The sequence below is a fragment of the Hippoglossus stenolepis genome, chromosome 19, assembly GCF_022539355.2.
Source record: "Hippoglossus stenolepis isolate QCI-W04-F060 chromosome 19, HSTE1.2, whole genome shotgun sequence".
NCBI lineage: Eukaryota > Metazoa > Chordata > Actinopteri > Pleuronectiformes > Pleuronectidae > Hippoglossus > Hippoglossus stenolepis.
Genome location: NC_061501.1, coordinates 20,733,460 through 20,750,089, shown reverse-complemented (window position 1 = coordinate 20,750,089; position 16,630 = coordinate 20,733,460). Strand labels below are relative to the sequence as shown.

The window sequence follows — 16,630 nt, the reverse complement described above, 5'->3', positions numbered from 1 at the left end:
TATCTGTAATTTCAAACTGTTATAATACCTGTATCATCGGTTTAGGAGCACCTTAGGTCCTTGTATGGCCCGTGCATTACAGTGCTCCTGTTAAGTCAGGCGCGGGATTACATTATTCACCTAACCCTAAATAATTTAATATTTCCTAATCTGTTCAGATTTTATTTTTTGTGTGCTGCACCCATACAAACAACATTTATTTAAAAAGCCTGCTGATGGGTGGAGAAGTCGGCTGGTGTGAGACATGTTTCCTGTGAAAAACCGAAGAGGGAAGTTGCTTAGAAGAGATGACGTTTGATGTGGATGTTTCACAACAACTCAAAAAGTGTATTCAGAAAGAGGTTTGTTCTGTTTGAAGATTGTTTGACAGATTTGAAGATGGTGACAATCCTCTTGTTACTCAGTGTCCTCTTTGTTTCAGGTGAGCTGTTGATTAAGTTACTTGAATCAATTATAACTGGAAATTCTCAGCTAAAGGAGAAGTACGTAGAGATGTGACTGAAAAGAGTTAAAAACAACATGACAGACGATGCTGAACTTTCTCCTTACACTTTGTTTACAGGAGCTTTGGCTGCTTGTCCTGAGGGATTGCCACTCAACATCACTACCCCACAGATGATGGAAGCACTGAGTGGATCCTGTTTGCTGATCCCCTGTAAATTTATGGCTCTAAAAGAACATGACTTTACAGGCCACAACGTCGGTGTGTGGATTAAAAATAACCCCAGATTTGGAAACTCTCCAAAAAATGTGATCTTCAATGGCAGCCGTCCAGACAATGTCTATTCAGTGAAGATTATCGGAAATCTGAGCCAGAACAACTGCACCAGTGTATTTTACCGTTTGCAAAAAAACTACACAGATAAATTCTTCTTCAGAGTTGAAAGTAAACCGTTCAATGCAACAGCTGCTTGCCATCCTCTTCAAATAAACATTACAGGTAAGAGAGATTTTTATTTTCAATCAACCAAAAAGATTTTATTTGCACAGCACTTATCATCCGGTGTTCCTCTTGTTGAGGGTTAAGAACAGAGGATGTCACACCTTGTTAACATCTATGAGCTAAATTGTGATTTCTGAATATGAGACAATACAAATAAAACTTTATTGATAAAATTGTATCATACAAACACTGTAAAAAGTAAGACGATAATAAATGATAAAAACAATACACCCATTTTGCAGAAGGAGGAAGTCAAGATTTTCAGGAAGTGAGCAAATCTCAAAACTTTTAAATGAGGAAATACAGAGCTCAGTACAAACAGATGTTAAAGTTAAAAATATTAAATAATAAAAGTAAAAGAGATGTGAAAAGGATCAATATAGATAAGTATATGAATATACAAATTATACAAATACAAAAAATATATAAAAATTTAATATGATACAAGTATATATCTGTAAAACAGTCTAACATGTATAATGAATAGAGAGATAAGGACAACATATTCTATACTCACCTTTACTGTGAAGCATGTAATGAAATGAAATAATTACACAACAGTGACAGTTGTAATCACAGCCATTACACTGATGACGTACACTCTCTGAGCACAGCTGAAAAGGTAGAGTTTACATTAACAGGATCAAATTTCCAGAAGTTTGATCATCACTACAAAGTGTGATGTGTTTTTTGGTGTAAAATGTTTGATTTCACAGAGTGTCCTCCGAGACCCAGTATTGAAATGTCAGGTGACCGGAGGGAGGGGGAGTCTCTCACTGTGACCTGCTCAGCTCTCACCCCCTGTCCCCACTCCCCTCCCGAACTAACCTGGGGCCACAAACAACAGCCTCACAAACACATACAGGAAAACGCTGATGGAACCTTTACAACTCAAATCCAAGAAAACATCAGTCTGTCAGACAAACATGATGGATACAACATCACCTGCTCGGCCAAATATCCTGTGAATGCAGGAAACTTTGTGGAGTCTCAACACAATGTGACTCTCAACATTTCCTGTGAGTCGACCACAGTTTGTCTTTGAATCATGAAGATCTCAATTGGAAAATCTGATGCCTCTATTCTCTACTACAACTGTGTTAAATCCTTCCCAGATGCCCCCAAGGACACGTGTGTGTCTGTTAGTGGGTCACTGTCGGCAGGTGGATGGGTGAACCTGACCTGCACCAGCAGAGCCAATCCTCCCGTCAACCACTTCACCTGGTTCAAGAGGAACCCGGCCGGAGCCACAAACGTGTCTGAAGGAGCCGTTTACAGTGTCAGTGCCACAGATGGAGGAGTTTATTTCTGTGAGGCGACCAATGCTCTTGATTGTCAGAGGTCACCCAACATTTATCTGAAGGGTAAATATTCACAAATGTAAATCTCATCTACTGCTTTCTCATTGTATTCTTCTGTTTGTCTAATGTTTTGTTTGGGAGCACTTGGGATGTGATACAGTGCCGTATTGTGAGGTTCATAAGAAGCAGGAAACAAATAAGGCAAAGCAGGTTGGTGCGACAGAATAATTAATGACAAACCTTGTTGGCAGGTAGAACTCAGTAATCCAAAACACACAAAAACATCATGAACAAGGACAAGAAACACAAGGATAACAAGCGTGAGTGAACAGGAAGTAAATGTGCAAACTGAACAGATGAACCAACAGAGAAGAGGTGGAAGAAGTAATGGAAGGATAATCCCAGAGAAAAATAACTTTGACCCAATGGGATAGTTATTCTGTTTTTCTGTCCAAACCCAATCCGAGCTATAATTTATGTAGCTGCGCTGACTTTTTGTTACTGTCCCTCACACATACTTCCGTTAGCCCTTTACGTAGTCATGGTTATCAATACATTTTTTCCTCTCTTCATTCAAGAGTGTGGACTTTCAGTTTCAAAGCAGGACTTATTGTGTTTATGGTCAGATTTTGAATGCTTTCACTCAAAACCCTGCGCTTGCAGTCAAACATACTCTGCTTGTGCCCAAACTGTGCACTTGCGCACAGATACTTTGTTGCTTAGACAGATTTTCTGCCCTCCAGCTGCAGCTCTTCTCCTCGTGCTCATGCTGCTTCTGTGCACGTGAAATGTCCACTCTCTGACTTTTTCCTCTGTTTGAGTTTTTTGTGCAACAATTCTGTCACATTTCCCAAACAAGGGTTAGGGTTAGCGACATACAAGGAAACAGGGACACAAATTAAAATAGGAACTACTAAACGCAAAGCCCAAACAACTTAAATATAAAATCAAATAAAGGAAACACAAGGAAATAACTATAAATACAAAGCAATCCAAACATCCTAATATACAAAAGTCCTACACGAATCTCAAAAATTCTACTAAGTCGGTAAATTAAAAAACAAGCAAATTAAAGTTTCACAAGAATTAATCCAAAGCCCCCAACACAACTTCATACCAGTAGCTGAGCATAGCTTCTTCACATCAGTGCTTGTCCACAATGAATCACGTCTTCTTTCAGGAGAATCAACCTCCTCTTGTTTTTCCATCAGAACCTCTACGATGGGAGCCAGTTCTTGGAGGAATTGCTGGGATCGTCCTTCTCGTCTGCTCATTTATCTTTGTTTGGTGAGTTTCTAAAATCAAAACGTGTCATGACTCGTTTACTGATGCTGACATTTTAACTAAACATCCATCAGTCATTGGATTTTATACTTAACCTTAAACTCATGATGACTCATCTAAAATCCTGTCTTGTTTTCCAGGTATTTGAGGTCAACACATCCAAAAGTACAACAGACTCAGGTGGGAGAACATATAATGAGACAGTCGTCACATTTCCATGGAAACAATAAGCTGATATTAACCAGATTTGACATACGGTTATCAGCGACACATGAACCGAGTTAGTGTTAAACAACAGCTGTGACTGTCGACGACATACAGTATGTGTTCATCCATTCTTGAGCAACAAAGGACTTAAGCCTTACGGGTGGAACCTTCCCAAGCCAAACTATCCCATGTTTCTTTGTGCTTCTGTGACAAACTGGGGGTGGCAAGTGACGGGACCAAAATGTCCCATGTTTACACTTTCAAATGTTAGTATCAGGCATCAACTTCACCGAACAGCTAATATTACACTTGTTAAAAATGAGAAGGGACATTACAACTTTGTCCAACTGCAGCTCTGTTGCTACGGGACAGCATTAAGGGTGATGCAGATTACAGATATTCTAATATTCTATTAGCATTTCACCTAAACGTCATAATTATAATAGCCTGATTATTGGTGTCCATTTAAACATTGTCAGTTACTATAATACCTTTAGCCGTGTCTGTGCTGAGACATAATCTGATTTTAACCACTTGAATATTTGTCTGGTAATGAAGTATGTTTACATCATGTTTCCTGTTGGATTTATTTTTGTTACAGAGTCAAACAGGAGAAGAGCTGGTCATCAAAAACTCAGCCACAAGAACAGAGGAAGAAAGCATCCATTACGGTGAGATCGACTTCTCCCAGCAACGCGCTGGGCTGTCCTCAGACTCACTGCGGGACAGTGGGCAGCAGCAGGACACGGTATATGCACAGCTGAATGTCCTCAAGATAGGAAACTGATAACTCCAATGACCTCTACGCAGAAGTGAAGAAAATAATTGTCATGTGTGGTCTGTGTGAAAACAAAAGATAAAAAAAAACATCAAACTGCTTTTATTTTTATTTATCTGTGATTTTCTTTTTAGCTTCATTCAAATAAAAGTCCCAAAGGCTTAAATAGTTAGGGTTAGTCTACACAGTTAAGATAATATTTCAAGTTAAATTGTGTTATTTTTTAAATATCGGGGTTAGGGGTCAAAAATGCTCTTGTTATGTACAAATTGTGTCATATTTTGTAAAATGTTTTTGGAAAACTGGAGACTTAACCCTGAAATACAAAGTGTAGGACTCTGTCTTTTTGAGGACATTTTGATAAAGTGAGAAAGTGATCCATCCCAGCTAACATGGAGGAGGCAGGGTTCATTTTCCAGTATCAGCTGTAAATGTTCAGTTTGCATTGGAAAGAGAAAAAAATCTATAGAAACATTCAATAACAGTTTTATATAATAATATGTAATAACATATATATAACTGTTCTTTCACAAGAAAAATAAAATATATGGTTCAATGTCAAACTATAAAATGTAAACTTCAGCATCTTAATAAATCTGTCAAAAGAAATTAATTCTGACACAGTGACTTCAAACATCATAATTTAATTCTAGTTCAACTACAGCACAGTCTAAACAACAACTTCACTGTTTCATGCAACATCTACAGTAAAATCAGACTGATTCCATCAGGCGTCACGTGATCGAGCGCAGCTTCACACACGCTCCAATAAATGTGATGCTTTAGGAAACCTCTGTCCAGCTTAATCATCTATTCCTTCTACCACATAACAACCAACACGGACACTTCAATCCATCATTACAAATCATATCAAGACTAAAGAAGGAACTCGACCATTAAAAAGAAAACATTCATTTAAATTATTATCCGTTTGTCAAAAAACACGCAGAGACCATTGGAATCAATTTCCAGAATAGTGTCATCAAAAAAATTAACCAATAGAATAATTATAACAACATCCTGTACATGTCAGCTTGTATCTTATTAGTTTTTAAGCAGTAGAAAAAACAGCATTTTGGTATTCAGGTACTTCTCATCATAACAAATAAAAAATAATTAAAGTTAATCTGACTTACATGAAAAGTTGTTTTTTATCCTGTGAGATGCAGCAATAATACCGACATTTGATGAGTCTACTGCAGGAGTGATCCCTGATGATCCTGTAGTCCTGATACAGAGCGCCCCCCACAGTATTAAGGCGTTAAAGCACGTTGTTAACAAAGAATCAGAAAATGGCAACATGAGCAGCAGTGATTGAGAAAAACAGCGTGAAACAAAAACAGGTTTCTACATTAACGTTGTCTACAGACTGTCTGATGCACAGTGACCTTTAAACATTAAATGGCCATGTGGATGTGTCCTGTTACAAAATTGTGTTAAAACTTAACCACATCTGTGGATTTCAAAGAAGCAGACAACAATAAAAGTCAAGTCATAAGTAACTAAATAATGTTTAACTTTAAAAATAATCGGAATTCATGTGTCTTTAAACAAGTGGCAGAAATGAAGAAATTTAACCAGTGGGCATTAGCCACACGATAACTACAGACAGAGTTTGTTGTGGTGGTGAAGCAGTGTGGGATGATGGGAGTTGTAGTCTTCATCCCAGTTAGGACTCCTTCATGGTTTAGGAGGTTTTGATGAGGAGCTGAATTCTCCTCAGACTGCTGACACATGCACAAAGGGGATTATGATGCAACAAATGAAACGCACTGTTACCTTGATAAAAGTTAAATTACTTTTTAGATTTTAAAGTGAAAATGTTATATATTATAACTTTAAATGTTAAACTCTGATAAAAACATTTGAGTTTGGTTTAAAAATAATAAACTACACTAGCTGCTACAATTTCATCAGTGAATTTAAAGTTTGCACATCCAGGACGTTGAGATTGATCACAAATACAGTTTCTGAAGTTTCAAAGAAGCAAATTCAAACCAGATACATATGGTGGTATTTATGTCAGAATTAAATATTCAATGGCTGTTTTTCCATAATCCTAACGTGCGCACCATGTAAACAAGGTTGAAATAATGATCTATTCTACCTTCAAAAATAAATCTAAACAAAAGCACAGAAGCAAAGACAGTCTGCATCCCACAGGCTGAAAACAAAGGGAAACATTTGTCAGTTAGAAAGTGGACGGTACAATCAGATAAATTAAGTTTCCAGGACGCGAGCATCACGGCCAACACCAACCAAACTGTACGTCTCTGTTCTGACTGCTGCAAAACTTAGAGTCAGACGAAAGAAATCAAACATGGAGGAACATTTCAAAATAAGGCCCCTGAAGAAAGTCAGAAATTATCTTTGAAAAATAAGGAATAAGGAGGCACCAAAAAGTTGAGATATCAAAAATGCAGTCTGTCTGTGTGGTACGAAAAACTGTGTTTCTCAAAAACATGAGCAGCTACATCATCCTGGAGGACGTTCCTGACGGGAAGTGACCGAGGTGCTGCTTCTGTCTCCGCCCACGCTTCGTCTTATTACACCTCCTGCAGGATACGACAGGAAACACGTCAACAGACATGCAGCAGCAGTGCGAACAAACAGAGAGCCCGACATATATTCGCCATTGTTGTTGTTTCTGTCCATTACACTAAGCAACTGTGGCATCCTTATTTTCCAAACACTCATTGACTGTGTTCACACATGTGAGTTTTTAAAATCTATATTGTGGAAGGCGTTTGTAAAAATCTAAATCTATTTTGTTCAATATAAACATTCTTGTGGATCAGCTGGCTCAGTTGTCATGGAGATGGCACAGATGTTGTCACATGACTGAACTGAAGCTTTTGTCTGACCATCCACTGATCAAAGGATTAACTCCAGACTTTATTTAAAGGTTTAGAGTGTACGATTAAGTGCAATAATGCACCTTGACATTGGTGGCCACCCACCAATAAACCAAACAAAGAAGAAGAAGTGGCATCTAGTGGTAAAGTGTCTAGAGAATCTACGGTGGCCATTTGGTGACATCAAACCATGAAAAGTTCTCTGTAGTGTCAGTGTTTGGTTTGTCCATTCTGGGCTACCGTAGGAAACACAGCGGAGCAAAAATAACCCTGGTAACATCAGCTGTCTGGTTCATGGGATGACTGTACCCTAGTTACCAAAGTACACACAAATGTTGTTAAATGTTTTCTTGATAAAGTAAAGCTCCCTCTGCTGGCTGACAGAGATTGCTGCGGCTACGGCACACTTCCTGTTTGTTTACAGCAGCAGGGATGAACAGTCCTGATGCGAGTGTGATCACCTGGTAAAGCACATGACCACAGCAACGATGACTGCAATCTGAACGGCTCCGATGATGGCAGCGATAAGGACGTAGTGTAGTTTCTGACCGCTGGGCACCACGTACAGGATGTTAAAGTCCAGCAGCTGATCACACTGAGGACCGCCGTATGCTGCCTCACACCTGACACACAGAAAAACACACACATTTTCATCATATTTAAAATCTGATGATTTAATGGAACAAATGAAGTTTCACGATAAAAGTCAAATAGACATTTTGCAGCGGGTTAAGAATTAAGGTCAGAACCAAGTGACTGTAAAGTAGAGCAGTAGATGGCGTTAATGCACCTTGACATTAAACCACACAAAGAAAAAGAAGTGACTGTAAATAAAGACGACGACACGTCTCCACTTCCTCCAGAAAAGAAGCTAAAATATCTCAGATACAAACGCTGACATCTTGTGATGATGACTGATCGTGGGGTGGAGCCGAGGTATCGAAGCCCCGCCCATACACACTCTCTACCAATCCTGAGTCAGTCTCAGCTGTCAATCATGAATTCTCAGCCTGTTTTTATATCATCAAATAACTAATTCAAACCAAACTGATCAGAAACACTTGAACAAACATCACTGAGATAAGAACGACCTATTTAACATCTACTTTGATTTTAGTTTGCTCCGTGTCCCATCTGCTAACATGGAGGAGGGATTTACGACCAAACTGCAGGCAGCCACCAAGGGGCGATACAGATCATTTATCTTAGGGTTAGGGTTAGGGCTCTCGGGATGGCTCTAACCCTAGAGCCATCATGTCGTCCATCTTTATTTACAGACGTTGTTGGGAGTCCTCACAGATATAGATAAACAGTGAACAGATTTACCTGCAGGTTGCCAGGTTGTGTCTCATCTCACATTGTCCGTGTTCACAGAACTGAGCGTAGTCTTCGGAACACGGAGTCACGCTGTCCACAAACCCCTCCCCCTCACCAGGCTTGGACACACCTGGACAAAAAAAGAGACACACTGGTTTCTGATAGGCTGTTACAGACACACAGTCGTTACATAATGACAGGCTAACTGCAGAGGGGGCGGGGTCTTACTGTAAATGTCGGGTTTGGCCTTGATGCCGTCGTCCTTCCTGTTTTTGTCTGAAACACAAGAAAATGTTTTTATTCTCTTTATTGAAAGTTTTTCTCTCTGAGAAATGAAAAGTTTTTCAACATTTTTGTTAATTTCTCCTCAAATAATATTATTACAGAGACCTCTTTTTTTCCTCCTCTTTTTTCTTCTTCTCAATTTGACCCCGATATCATCTACCTCTCCTTTTCTCCTCTTATTTTACTTTCCCTTCATTCCTCACCTCCTTTCTTCCACACCTCATCTTCTACCCAGCTCCCTCTTATTCACCCTTTTCTCTCTATGCACTTGTTCCTCTCTTCCTCCTGTTTTCTCTTTAATCCCTCCATTCTTCCTTCCTGTTCTTGGCTTCTTTTCATCTTGCATCCTTCTTTTCCTGTTTTGTCCTCATCCTTCTATCCCTCTCTTATTCTTTTTCTTCAGCACATTCTTCCTCCATCTATCATCCTCTCCCTTTTCTTGTCATCTTTACTCTCTTCCTCTGCTTTAATTTCCTCCTCCTCTTGACTCCTTCCCTCTTTTCTTTTATTTCCGGTCGATTGTACAGGTTCTGTTTTTCTAACCCTAACCCCATGAGGGTCGAGTCACTACCATAGGACGCGGATCAACATGTGTTAAAGGACTTGTCACCCTGTGAATATTAAGGGAAACAGCTCAGCTTGTTGTATTTGTCAGAATTGTTTCCAGGATTCAAAGGAGGACTTCCTCATTCTTTTGCAGTTCAGGGAGAGAACGAGAGGTGAGAATATTTACATCGAGATTAAAAAACATGTTCGTGAAAATGACATCTTCATCCGTAAACTGGTGGTAACTACTACTTTTTGAATTATTACTGTGTAATTCATCAGCAGGCCTTGGCTAGGAAGTCGTGGAGCTTTCTCATGTATTGACACTGGGGGTCAAACTGATAAACTTGATTAGAATAAAGGTGCTTCAGCACTGCTTGTACGAGGCATTATTAGATGAGCTTTATGCCGCTTATGGAGACCTGCTTCTCCATACTGATGTCCAGTGGTTGAGTCAAGGCAAAGTGCTGCAGTGATTTGTTAACTGGCTGCCTGAGATAAAGACTGTTCCATCAACAAGGAACGATCAGATGATGTGTGGCTACTGGACCTTGGGTTTCTGATGGACCTAACGGCAAAACTGAATGCACTCAGCAACGAGCTCCAGCAGCAACACCTGCCCCACATGATAAGCTCAGTGAATGTGTTCGAGGCTCGGTGCTTGGACCACACATCTAAAGAACGGGAGGATGACACACTTTCCCAACCTGGAGAAGAAGTCACAGGCCATCGAAGACAAGGAGGCTTTTCACCCTGAGCAGTACTTTGCTCACCTGGACAAAGTGGCAACAGAGTTCAATCTGTGTTTTGGTGAATTACATGTCATGGAAGATATTGCTGCATTCATCTCAAACTCATTCATGCCTATTGATATAGAACAGGTAGCGGCCATATTCTAGCAAGTGTTTGCTTTGCCAAGTGGAGTTAACATGGAGATTATTGATTTACAAAATGACATAGAGCTGAAAGCCAGATCAAGGGACAGTGACTTTTGGGCAGTTGTCAGCAGAGAGAAGTTTCCTCTCCAACCCTAACTCTCTTTTCACAGATGAAAATAATAAAATAAAAGTACAGGAGCCGGCTTGCTGAAGACTTGTATTCAGTCACAGCCATCACACTGACTTGAGTGACAGGACTCCAACAGTTTTGCCTTTTGATGTCATTGTGAAAAGTGATGCTGCTTAAGATGGGACATCGAACTGCACTTAGCTTCATTGCACTGACTGAGAATTTTGTTCGTGCACATTACAGTTCTACTTTCTAAAATGCTAATGGTAAATGTAGTAACTTGGCTTCAGTGGATAAACATTTACAGTTAACATTGGAACTTAATATGATCAGCTCACAGTATGTTGGGTTTTTTTCTTTGTTGTTTGCCATGAACAAAATAATTTCCTTCTACAATTGGATAATAGGCCACGTGCCTTTTGGTGTTGGAATGGAATTAAATAATGAAACTTAGAGTTTGTGGCGTGTTTGATATGATAGCTACATTGTTTTCTTGGTTGCATCAATTTGAAAACTTGACCAAAGCACGTTATCTATCCATCCTTTCCTCCATCTATTGTCTCTCCTCTTCCTACAAACTTCCCTGATGCCTTTTATCTTGTTACCTTGGCAACGTCCCACGTGTTTGATGTCGATCTTCAGCTGTTTGAGGCAGGACGCCTCTCGGACGTGGCAAGGCGTGTCATAGGTGATGGCGTCGCTGCCACACACTGGGTTGTCGTTGTGGCCGTTACACACTATGTTACACATGCAGCTGGACACACAAACACAAACTTCTTTGAGTAGCAGTGGCGTGTTCTACTCATCATCAACTCCTCTGGGGAGTAGGCGTTTATTTTGAAGGTATTATTAGACTATATGATTCAGTTTGAGGGCTGTTTCCATGTGACTGTTGTCGTACGTTCACTGTTCACATCAAACAGTAAACTCATTTTACAAAGTGAATGTGTTTCGGAGCAATTTCAACTTCAGTGAAAAATCTTTGTAACATTGTGTAGTGAAGATCGAAATGGAGGACAAAAATCTGCAGACACAATTTCTGTTCTGTATAGAAACAGAATTAAAACATAGGGACGTCTGTATCTGTATCAATCAACCAAGTTGGAATTATCATTATCTGACTAAAAAGTTACTCAACAAACAGTCCGGAGAGCAAAATCTGTTTTAACCTCTGACCTCTGACCAATAGAAATGTTCTTCCATTGTTTACGTTGGTATTTTTACTTTTTGTGATTTCATTTCCTGGAGAATCTTCAAATGTTTCATGTCACTAAAATCTATACAACGACAAACAAAAGCTCCTGTAAGTCTATGAACTAAGTTGAATGATAAAAGGACTGAAACTGTTACGTTTGTAATGATGTCATCAGAGCATAAGAAAATAAGAAATATCTTAACACACAAACTAACTGTGTGTGTGTGTGTGTGTGTGTGTGTGTACTAACAGTGTATCCTCAGAGTCTTCATCACATTCAGCTCCGAACTTGCAGATTCCACATTTCGAGGCCTTTTTACCGCGACCTGAGCCCTCGTCATCTGCAGACACAAAACGTCACGACAACATTCTACATCTCTTAATAACAATAATGTCAATAACAATGACATGCGTTTTCGAAACATTGTAGTAACTGTATCAGAAAAACATGAAGTTGTTCACCTCCGTCTCCAGATCCTGAACCACCGTCTGACGGACAAAGAGGGAGGAAGTTATGTCAGTAGTTGACAGGAAATAGTCTCTGTGTTATGAATCATACATGTCCCAGGTTGAATCTTAAATAAATATAAAATCTCTCTCTTTTTTCATTAAATCTTTTCTGTAAATCACTTTTCTCTGTTTGATGACTCATCCTTTACTCAGGACAGACACATATTCAGAGCTACTGGCTGATGTAAACGATCATTGTCGACGACAGTTCCCTCCATAGCTTTAGTTTTCGCTAAATGTACCTAATAAAAAAAGGTTTAAATCGTTTTTATGTCCGCTGCAGCCATGTGAGTGTTACCGTTACCGTGGTAACAGGGTCCCTCTGACATGATGCTGATGGCTCTCTGCTTCTTGCAGGTGGCTCTCCTCAGAAAACACTCGTTCTGGTACGTGTCTCCGTTTGACCCACACACAGGGACGTACTTCTTATGACACTGCAACAAACACACAGTGTTTAGATGACTGGATGAAACACAGCATGTGACCCTAGCATGAAATCAAAAGATAGACAGAAGTGTGTGTATGAGACTCACATGGAACTGACAGACACACTTGATGTCAGCTCCGTTCTCGCGGCAGGTTCCTCCGAAGCGACACGTCCCAGCATCACACACACGCAGGTCGCTCTTCTTTTCTGACAGATCTGGAAAATACCAAGGGATAGAAACAATAATAACTCACTCCCTCTCACAGTTATAGGTCCACAGAAGACTCTCACATATCTGCACAACTTCATGTAGAATCTTGATGATTTTAAGTTTTCTTCCTTCAAGCTGTTTCCAGACCTGAACTGAAGTCTGACATGTTGCTGACGTGTTCCTGACATGTTCGGGAGGTTCTGTATGTGAGAACAAACTTCTCGGTCAGAAGCTCTGGACATTTTCTCGAACTTTTCCTGCAGCCTCCTAGTAAAATGTCTGGATCTTACCTTATCAAACATTAGTTTACAGAGTGCGTGTCTGAAAACAGCATTCGAACAAGAGCAGGTTGAGAATGAAAGAGGAAACATTCACAGACACAAAATGAATGAATGAATGCTAATCCAACAGATGTGTAGATGTTTCAATCTGAAGCAGTAAACATACTCATCATAACCCACAAAAAACACAACAATGAGTGTTTATCTACTGACACACACACAGACCATTATCCAGGGTAGTATTTAAATGATGGCAGCTTATTGGTCGAGCCCTGTAGGCTAGCCAATTACAGATGTAATTACAAGGGTTGTGACCCCTGCCTCCCCCGTAATTAGTGAATACCACAGTGTGCTGAGGCAGCCACAACAACCTGCTGAAACACACACACACACACACACACACACACACACACACACACACACACACACACACACACACACACACACACACACACACACACACACACACACACACACACAGCAGGGTGGACAGAACAGAAACATTGTTCCCAGGATCCTCTCTGTCTGCACAATCATACATCACATGTTTAAGGTGATTCCCCCTCCACAGTCAATCACAGACTGTAAATAAAGTTGTACTACATGAAATATCCCTAAAATAAAGCCAAAGCATCTTGAGTGCCCCCTGATAGCTGTCTTCAGTAAATGTCATAAATCCCTACGTCTCCATGTAAAGAAAGATTTACCAGCATGCTACAGTTACAGAAGTAAAGAGAACACAAACACTTGGTGGATGGATACACTGCTGTTTTACCAGAAGTAGTTCCCGCATGTGTGCACTGTGGGCAGGTGCACTGTTAAACTGGGCCCTGAACTACGAAGCAGGATTTGTGGTCATCAGGTAACTTCAGGTTTAATCCAGAGTTTTCAGTTCTACGAAGCTCGTTCACTTGTTATCGGGGTAAATCACCATGGTAACTTATGCTGAACAACTAAGAAGAAGAGATAAGAGATCAAACAGTATAAAGCTCCGCCCACTGACCAACCATCACTTTGAACCATGACATCATGTTCTTAGAGGATGCATGGAGCTGGTGTGGATTGTTCGAGTCTCTGAGGAGGACCAGGGTCTTCAGAGACCCACAAGATCCTTTGAGCTCCTCTGATGAGCTTCTGAAAGATCTAGATTCTCCTCAGAGGATGAACCTCTGTCAGCTGCTGGAGCCCAACAGAACCAGCCTGACCCGTAAAGTGCTCCCAGTACCACAGACTGCATCTGCTTCACTTACTGATACTGATGTACTGGGTGCAGGGTTAGGGTTTTCAATCCTAATTCTACATATGTATACTGATATCAATATACAGTAGAAATAGAATCAAAGTCTTATGATATATAATAGATAATAATATGAAAATCAGTCTACTTCCTTCTTTACAGTATATTTGTGTGTTTTATTTCCTGCAGCTGAGCTTGACGCCTCCAGGGTTTCACCTGAAAGACTAAAACTGTCAGACACACAATGAGAATTCATGTAAATGTCATGTGATGGAAACAGGTGAGATTGTATTCAGATCTGCTCTTGTTCATGAATAGTTATTAAAACAATCCCAGATGTTTTACCAGCTGTTCTTCCTGCATTTAGCAGCTGGAACTGTTTCTTTTATTCTGGATGTTTGTTCTCCTCAGATTTTTATTATTATTAAACAGTTTGATCCTCGTTGTGAAATATGAGGCTCTCCTGTAAGTCAAACTGTCCATGTCTGTGATTGGTGGTACACAGTAAACCCCGCCCCTTTTATGTGCACACACTCAGATCTTGATTAGGAAACCCTGAGTTCACTTAACGAGTTGATAACCAGCGTCATGTGACCACTTAGCCTGACTGTGATAGGTTAAGTTCAGCTGGATAACTGAAAGAGATCCTGTATTTGTTGATATGTGGTACAGGCCACAGGTCTTTATGCTAAGCTAGGTTAACTCTGTCATCTCTCTGAATGAAGTTGATCTGAGATCAGTGGTGACGGGTGGATCAGATCAGCCTCAAACTATCATCTAAAGTTCAGTGAAGCGAAAACCTCTCCCTCTCTCTCTTAGTATCACTCTGCCTCTCTCGCCCTGCTGACCTCATTATCTCTCTCCGTCCTCATCGCTCCTTCTCTTCTCATCTGATTCCAACATGACAGCAGATCCAACACACAGACAGTATAGATGATCTATACACACAACATGAAGTTGATACAAATTGAAAAATCATTTATGATCATATGGTAGGAATTATGTCATCATGATCTCACTATGAAGACTCAAATTTACATCATATGATGAAGAAAGATCTTTAGGAATGAGGAATTTGGAATTTAATCTCAGAGTTCTGAGAATTTAAATGTTCTCTTTTCTTCTGAAAGAAAGGTTCAAATCCTCTTTTTGAACCAGATGGAAAAGATATGGTTCATCAAGCTGTGTCAGAGTCATTGGTTTGGTTTGATGGAACCATGAGTACGATCAGGCTGCTCCCTCATCTCACCCTGTTCCTCCCTACTACACACTAACCCTGTCATTAACCCCAAAATAGAGCCCTGGTAACATGAGGAGTGGTCACCACACAAACACACACACAAAAAGATAGAAACGCACAGACACACATTATTTAAAAAGCAGGTGATGTTATGGAGTTCATCTTCCTGTTGCCGTGGTGACTGCACTGAGATAAAACTGATGGATCCAGCTGCTGTCGTCAAGGCAACAGAGACACAAAGACAACACCTGGATCAGTCAGAGAATAAACACACACACACACACACACACACACTCAACACCCCCTGCAGGCTGACCTGGGACGTGTTCAGGTAAACAGCTGTTGCGGGTCTCACCTGGACAGTCGGCGGCCTTCCCGGGGCCACAGTCCGCACTGCTGCTCACTCCGCTGCGGGGGAACGAGCTCCGGACGCCGGGGAGAACTAGAAGCAGCAGCAGGCAGATGAACCAGGAGGAGCAGAGAGCTGGAGCCATGATGGACGGAGGAGGGGGAGGTGGAGACTGAGAGGTGACAGATGAATGGAGGTGAAGAGACCACTGATAAGAAAGATGTTCTCCTTCGATGGATCCTGGTTCAGAAACTCCGCAGAAAAACAGAAGCAGAAAAATAATAAAAAAGTCTCAGACCCTGATTTTCTCCATGATTCTTCTCCGGAGCAGAAATAGGCTGAAGAAGCCGGAGGAGGCTCCGCCACGAAGGGACAACAAAGCCCAGCAGGGCCTGGGTCTTCACACAACGACCCCCACCGTCTGATCACTGCCCGGACTCTGCCTCCATCCCCAGCCCCGCTGCCTCACTCTCAAACCGGCAGGGAGAACCAGCGCAGCGCGGCGCACAGATCCAGGTGAAGGTCTGGAGCCTCCAGCAGCATCCAGGCCGAAGAGGGTGAGTCTGAGCCGGGGAGGATGGACGGATGCGCTCGGTCCTGGACTTTTTTTGTCCTCGCGAGGTTTGATTCACATCAACAAAGGCCTGGAACACGTG

At 40.9% G+C, this 16,630-nt stretch overlaps 2 protein-coding genes across 2 annotated transcripts; one reads left to right on the top strand and one right to left on the bottom strand.

The window, feature by feature from the left end:
• The first annotated feature begins 274 nt into the window (after window positions 1-274).
• LOC118103762 (B-cell receptor CD22) lies at window positions 275-5,090 on the top strand. The gene is made up of 7 exons (XM_047337888.1): window positions 275-421; window positions 563-940; window positions 1,660-1,962; window positions 2,059-2,307; window positions 3,456-3,531; window positions 3,669-3,708; window positions 4,337-5,090. Exons 1-7 carry the CDS (start codon window positions 298-300, stop codon window positions 4,520-4,522), a joined length of 1,356 nt encoding a protein of 451 aa, XP_047193844.1. The 5' UTR covers window positions 275-297; the 3' UTR covers window positions 4,523-5,090.
• A 51-nt stretch (window positions 5,091-5,141) lies between these two features.
• On the bottom strand, window positions 5,142-16,630 carry LOC118098794 (tomoregulin-1). Its single transcript, XM_035142950.2, has 10 exons — window positions 15,981-16,630; window positions 12,763-12,872; window positions 12,534-12,663; window positions 12,182-12,208; window positions 11,970-12,060; window positions 11,130-11,278; window positions 8,914-8,961; window positions 8,695-8,815; window positions 7,830-7,991; window positions 5,142-7,068 (listed from the first exon to the last, which is right to left on the bottom strand). The coding sequence occupies exons 1-10, from the start codon at window positions 16,117-16,119 to the stop codon at window positions 6,984-6,986; spliced, it is 1,062 nt and encodes a 353-aa protein (XP_034998841.1). The 5' UTR covers window positions 16,120-16,630; the 3' UTR covers window positions 5,142-6,983.

Coding starts and splice junctions, on each gene's coding strand:
- LOC118103762 (XM_047337888.1), top strand. CDS start 298: ATGTGGATGTTTCACAACAACTCAAAAAGTGTATTCAGAAAGAGGTTT. Junction 941..1,659: donor TCTTCAAATAAACATTACAG/GTAAGAGAGATT, acceptor TTGATTTCACAG/AGTGTCCTCCGAGACCCAGT. Junction 3,709..4,336: donor CAAAAGTACAACAGACTCAG/GTGGGAGAACAT, acceptor TTTTTGTTACAG/AGTCAAACAGGAGAAGAGCT.
- LOC118098794 (XM_035142950.2), bottom strand. CDS start 16,119: ATGGCTCCAGCTCTCTGCTCCTCCTGGTTCATCTGCCTGCTGCTGCTT. Junction 11,279..11,969: donor GAAGACTCTGAGGATACACT/GTTAGTACACAC, acceptor TTGTGTGTCCAG/CTGCATGTGTAACATAGTGT. Junction 7,992..8,694: donor CACAACCTGGCAACCTGCAG/GTAAATCTGTTC, acceptor TCTGTGTGTCAG/GTGTGAGGCAGCATACGGCG.